Raw genomic sequence first — 6,790 nt, forward strand, 5'->3', positions numbered from 1 at the left:
CACTCCGGCTAACATTTCTCAACCTGTCTGTAACGCTTCACTTTGTTGCATCTCCAGCTATCGTTTGCGTGAATCCACCATGTGCGCGGGTCACATCACACCCAGGTACTGAGCACAGTTATCACCTTCCCCAGGCACATAACACAGCAATAACTCACTGTCTGCTGCAAAGCATTTCCCAGAAATGCCTTATCTTCAACTCTGTCTATTCTAAGGGGCACATGAAGCCCGGCTGGACCAGTGCCTCGACTTCACAAGTCCCCCATGATCAAACTCATCCTTATGCTACATCGATACGGACACCACCATCCCCATCCTGCTCTGCACACGCGCCGGCAAACACCTATGAAAGCTGGAGCCGTACCCATGAAAGGAAGAAACAAATGCTTACGAGAATGCTCCCGACAACTTGTGCTTGGGCAGATACTCCTTCCTCCTCCCCTATCGCCACCGGTCGTTGCTCAAGAGCCAGCTCTGAGCTGGCACGGGACCCTGGAAGAGGTGGCATCGCCATGACATTTTGCAGGAGGTCCTGAAACATAATTAAACGTTGTGGTGAAACCGAACCGTAAACAAGCTATGAATAAAAACCCCTTGAATTATTTTGCTAAACTATAATTACACAATAAGGAAGCAGATTAATTAAGTAAAATATAAGTCCTGAAACTGAAGCTTGCAAGCAAAGCAGATTATTTTAATTTCCACATTATTTCATATGAGATACAAGTGTTTGCTGTGGGTTTAAAATGTTGGAAGCCATTCCTTGCTGCCAGGCAGGCCAAACCCAGTGGATAAATTAAATTTTTGCATCTCAGGCACCTCCTGGAATGTATATAAGGAGAAGAGCTCTGCCTCAGAGGAGCTAAAGGCGATCTCCTTCTTTCACTCCCTGCTCCTCCTGATCGTCTGCTTTGCCGTTACCACCTCACCTCCCGTCTCCCCCCATCCACCATGAGTCGACAGTGCTACACCTCCAGCTCTCTCCTAGGAAGACGGGGCTTTTCCTCTGCATCCGCCGTCTGTGGCCTTGGCAGGGCCAACAGCAGCTCAGCCTCTGTGTGCCAGCCGGTGGGACGGCGATGTGGGATCGGGGGCTTCAGCAGCCGCAGCGTCTGCGACCTGGGCAGAGGCCCAAGGGTTTCTGCCGCAGTGGGGTCTACGGCGGTGCCGGCGTTGGACGTTGCGGCGTCGCTTACGGCGGAGGCCGCTTTGGCATGGGCACGGTGGTGGGGTTTGGTAACTGCGGAAGCTACGGGGGCCTGGGCAGCTATAGAGGTCTCGGGGACGGCGTGGCTATCGGAGGCTACGGTGGCAGCATCGGCCTTGGTGGAGGGAGATCTGAAGGGATTCGGGGCGTCAGCGTCCACCCAGAGCTCCTCAAGCCCCTGTGCGTGGGGGTTGACCCTGAGGAGTGCCAAGTGCGGACCCATGAGAAAGAGCAGATCAAGAACCTCAACAACCAGTTCGCCTGCTTCATCGACAAGGTGAGACCCTGCTTCCCTCTGTGCAGGCTCTTTGTCTCTAGATGAATGGATTGTCTCTAGAGAGGCAATGTTGGGAGATATTTCTCCTGATGCTGTAAACACTTCTGATTGATAGACCATGGTGGTCCTGACATGGACACTGTTTGGATTTAAGCCTTGCACCAAAACAACCACAGCAGTATTTTACCTTGTGGTGGTCACCAATCTGCTAAATAGCTAAATCAGAAGCAGCTTCAGGGATACTGTAAATCAAAACCTGTGAGACAATGGATGGAGACATGGAAAAGTAATAAGGCAAAATAGGAAGCTGTATTCCAAATGCACTGTTATCACACCTTTATAAACTCCAAAGGACTTTTGTATTTTTAAAGTAGTTTGTGCTTCATGAAGGAGATGTAGAAGGATAGATGTCTAGTTAAAATGAAAAGAAAAAGATAGATTTCTATCTAAAATGAAAACAATTTTAACTTCTCTGTCCCTCCACTCTGTGAATTAAATGATTTGGTGATTTTCTAAAAAGATGTAATCTATTATTGTTTTCTTAGCTAAGCCCAAGGGGTTTCATTGCTGTTTAGAGATGTATTATAGGAATGATTTTTCAAATGGCAGAGAAACCTTTGCTCTGTCTTGATCTTGATTTTTCTTGAGAGTTGTTCTGCAGCTGGAAAAACCAAACCCATGTAAGAGGAGCAATTCCTGTTCCTCCCGTTTGAAACATCACTTATTCATGATCCATAAAGGTTCTCAGGTACTAGAAAGTTCTTTAATCTAGAAGTGAAAAGCATGATAAATATCCGTGGTTAGAGTTTAAATCAGATATATTCAAATGAGATCCTGGATGGAGCATTTGTGCTGCTCAAGGATCATTACTGTACTCAAGCCCATCAGGGGAGGCAGTGGTTCCTCCACCAGCCAGTTGTTCCAGGATGGTGTTCGGATAAGCTGAGCTTTGGCGAAAAGATGATTGGCCTCAACATAGAGCAAATGGATCAGCATTGCTCAGCCTGCAATACAAGTCCTGGGTGGGACCAGAAGATGCTGGTCTCACTCAGGCTGCTGAGAAACGAGCACTTAACCATTTGCATTGCTGATTTTAGTCTTACTTTTTCCTTCAGGAAGTGGAGACACCCGAAGCACCTTTGCCTGAAACATGAGGGCGTTGCATGACTCGCACATCTCTTGCTTCCACAGGTCCGGCTCCTGGAGCAGCAGAACAAGGTGCTGACCACCAAGTGGGAGCTGCTGCAGCAGTATGTCCTCCCAGCTACCAGGAGAAACCTGGAGCCCGTGTTCGAGAACTTCATCTGCAACCTGAGGAAGCAGCTGGAGTGTGTGCTGGGGGAGCGGGAGAGGCTGGAAAATGAGGAGCGCTGCCTCAGGGACCTGGTTCAAGAGTTCAAGTGCAAGTAAGTACACAGGGAGTAGCTGCAGACCCGGGTGTTTGCTGCTATTCCTGAGCGTGGGGCCAATGCAATTGCACTGGATGGGTGCAAGAACTGGGGCACAGTGAGGGGAGCAGGGCTGGGCACACCAGTACTGGGCTGGTTTCCAGTTTTGGGGTCCCACTGCTGCACCTCAGATGCTGCTGATGGACTGGGAGAGCTCTTCAACCACAATGTTTCCTCAGGGAGATGAACAGGGAACCACTTTTCCTCTCCCTATTGCTCCTGCACACCACTGTGGTTTGCCATATCAAACCTCCCTCATCATCAGTGCCTGTGGCTCCCCCAGATCTCATGTCCCCGTTCCCACAAAACCCTCAGCCTATTTGTCTCCACCCCACACTTTATCCACATAGTCTCCATTGGGTTTCATTCTCTCTTCCCAGAGGGAATGCAGGAATTGGCTCTCTAAGCTGCAGATACTCCTTAATAGCTCCCCATGTGCTCTGCTAAGCCACAAGCCAGGACACTTAGTGGTTGGTGGTACACAGCACAGGGTAAAAGGGGAGATCTTTCTCCCATTTTTCCAGAGATCTTACAGTTGAGCATCTCAGATGTTTTTTCTCTCTGAGCCACCACCAAGGAGGTCAGATTCATAGAATCATGTTGTGAAAGTTCTTCTAGGTCCCAATTAACTTGGTCATTATGCATGGACTTTTCTCCCCATTGCACCTGGGAGTTTCAAAGGTTGCTCAAGCTCCTGACCTCCCCTGGGGGATTTTGGCCACAGTCTCCCCATAAACACTCAGAGCAGAGTCCTGCATGCATCAGAAAAACATCACACAAAGCAGCAGGGCCAGAAGAAGCAGCCCCAGCCTTCAGCTGAGGCACGGAGTTTTGCATTTGTAGTGGTTTGGCCTGATTTACTGCCCTCTCACTCCAGCCACCAGCACTGCTGGCATGGGCTGGTTAAAACTGCTGAACAAAGTCAGGTGGGGAAGAAACAGCAACAAAGCAAAAATCAAAAGGGAGGTACAAAGCAACAGGGAGAGGCTCTGGTTTTAACCACATTTCCCATGTTCCACATTGGCTGCTTGGGTGATGGGGACAGGGCTCATCATCCCACGCTTCTCCTTTCCTCCTCCTGCAGATATGAAGATGAGATCAACAAGCGCACGGCTGCGGAGAATGAGTTTGTGGTCCTCAAGAAGGTGAGTGACACAAGGGAGAACTCCGGTGGGACCAGCCAGAAGCAGCAGGACTGTGGGCAAAACCTGAGTGTGGGGCCAGGGAGAGAATTGGGGACACCTTGACCATGACACTGCCTGAGTCCTCATCAGGTAGGCCCACAGCTGAGGCAACCCAATGAATCTGGAGAACCTCTATCAGGTTGTGAACACATGCAACACAAAATGGACGGTCTTAATGGCTGGGAATAGTGAGTTTTCCTCCAAACCTAACAAAAAGCCCTTGTTTCTTCACGTCTGTTCACTGCACGCATGGTGTCTCTCCAGGATGTGGACTGTCTTTACCTGACCAAGGAGGAGCTGGAGGTGAGAGTGGGCCTCCTGCGGCAGCAGCTGGAGTTCCTGAAGTGCATCTATGCTGAGGTAAGAGTTCCTGGCTCCCTGTGTGCTATCCTGGGGACAACACATCTGCTGCCCCCTGAGCTCCCACATCAAAACTAAAGCAGGGAAAGGGGCCTTTTCTGAAAATCCTAGAATTTGATCCCCCAAATCTATATCTTTTTAGATATGTATTTGATAACAACACTATTGCACACACTTTTGGAAGGCAAAGAGTGTCCTTGGTTATCTCCTGTATTGCTGGCTGCAAACAGAGTGATCTTTTGCATGGAAAAGCCCCTCAAATTCTAATCCAAAGCACCCCTGGGAACCATGGAAACATCTCACTCTTCAAAACCCAAATCTTCCCCTTTTAAGCTACGTTAGTCAAAATATTTTGGTGAATGTAACACTTTTGTCTAAAATGTAGGAAATGTAAAAAAATGTAAAAAAAACACACAGGGGACACTTTGCAGTTGCACCTTTTCCAGGCAAACACCTCCCAGCAGCCTGTAGGCAAAGGGGACCAAAGCACCCACCCCTGAGGGCCTCACACCCCAGAAAACTGCTGACACAGCCAGAAATGCCAAATTGCAATGATGCGAGTTGCCCCACCAGGATTCCCCACCCTTCCTTAGGGAATTGCATGCAGCAATCCCATATTGTGCCACCAAGACAGGTCCCAGCTGCCAGCTCTTGCTGGAAACCAGTCACCCACCCAGAGAACCCAACACTTTCACTGGTAACCCAGTGCTCTAGTTGGGCTTTAATGGGAGAACTTCCCACAACCTCCCACCTTCTCAGCAGACTCCCTTTGCCAGGGGTCCCTGCATGCCTGGCTTGGGCTGGTTGAGGGAAGGGGACTGACATGCAGCGGGTCTTGCAGGAGAGAGCTCAGGTGGATTGCCAACTGTGTGACACTTCTGTCATCGTGCAAATGGACAACAGCCGGGACCTGGACATGGAGGGCATCATCAAGAGTGTTGAGTGCTGCTATGAGGAGATTGCCCAGAAGAGCAAGGCTGAAGTGGAAGCTTTCTACCAAACCAGGGTGAGTATTCACACCACCAGCACTGATGGCAACAAAATCTCTTGGCCAGCAAAATTCTGAGGACCATTTCTGTCCTTTACGACACAACTTAAACCCACCCCTCAGTGTTCATGCACTGCAGTTGGCTAAAGAAGGTCAAGCCAAAAAACCTATCAGTCTTAAAACTGTGGTTTGAGGCTTCCCTGTAAAACCAGACCACAGCAGGCCACAGTGTTGCTTCAGAGAGGCCTCCTCTGTGAACACCCATCAGGAACACCAGCCCCTTCCCCAAGGGTAAATGCCCAGGACCAGCCTGGGATTGTTGCCTTGCCTGGGCTGAGGTCATGTCTGGGTGCTTCCAAGCACATGCACCCAGACATCAGTGCAGCTCCGGAGCATCTCCACCTTCCCTGGAAGGGGTGATTTGGGCATACTAACGTCATCCTCTTTCCATGTGGAGCTGGAGGAGCTCCACAGCAGCAGGGGCAAGTTCTGTGATGACCTGAGGAACAACCAGAGCGAGATAGCTGAGCTGAACCGGATGATCCAGAAGCTGCAGTGCGAGTCAGACAACATGAAGAAACAGGTAGGACAAAGCCCTGAAAGCTGCATGGGCAGCAGGGTGTGCAAAGGGCTTCATCTTCACCAGCTCCCACCTTGCTGAGCTCCCCCCTCCAAGCTTAAACTTGAATTTGTAGGTTGTAGGTTCTCTTCTGCTGTTGATACACAAAGAAGTAGATCCAGTTGGTCTGGCTCTAACAGAAACAGTAATCGCTGTATGCCTCCTACAAGTGTGCAGCCAACAGATCCCCTCCCCTTCATAGAATCATAGAATGTTTTGGGTTGGAAAGGAACTTAAGCTCATCTACTTCTACAGGCAGGGACACCTCACACTAACCAGGTTGCTCCAAGCCCTGTCCAACCTGGCCTTGAACTGCCACTGCTACTGCTATTTCATCCTAAATAGCTTATCCATAACGTGTGTCCAACCTAAATCTAGGCACTCTGTCAGTCCTTACCTGAGAAACAAGGGAGTAGATGAGCAACCCTGTGGAGCCTCTTAGTGTCACCACTGGCCACCCTCTTGCCTGTTACTGTCCACAGATAGCAGCTCTGCAGACGGCCATTTGTGATGCTGAGCAGCGGGGTGACTGCGCCCTCAAAGATGCCCGTCAGAAGCTGATCGACCTGCAGACTGCACTGCAGCAAGCCAAGGACAAGATGGCATGCTTGCTGAAAGACTACCAGGAGCTGCTGAATGTCAAGCTGGCCCTGGACATTGAGATTGCCACTTACAGGACACTGCTGGAAGGAGAGGAAAGCAGGTAG

At 49.9% G+C, this 6,790-nt stretch overlaps 1 protein-coding gene across 1 annotated transcript; it reads left to right on the forward strand.

Moving 5' to 3' along the window:
* The first annotated feature begins 1,079 nt into the window (after nucleotides 1-1,079).
* Nucleotides 1,080-6,790, forward strand: LOC104407099 (keratin, type II cytoskeletal 2 oral-like). The gene is made up of 7 exons (XM_010016284.1): nucleotides 1,080-1,484; nucleotides 2,676-2,890; nucleotides 4,017-4,077; nucleotides 4,381-4,476; nucleotides 5,318-5,482; nucleotides 5,922-6,047; nucleotides 6,566-6,790. The coding sequence occupies exons 1-7, from the start codon at nucleotides 1,080-1,082 to the stop codon at nucleotides 6,788-6,790; spliced, it is 1,293 nt and encodes a 430-aa protein (XP_010014586.1).

The sequence above is a fragment of the Nestor notabilis genome, unplaced genomic scaffold (genome assembly GCF_000696875.1).
Source record: "Nestor notabilis isolate BGI_N333 unplaced genomic scaffold, ASM69687v1 scaffold4066, whole genome shotgun sequence".
NCBI lineage: Eukaryota > Metazoa > Chordata > Aves > Psittaciformes > Psittacidae > Nestor > Nestor notabilis.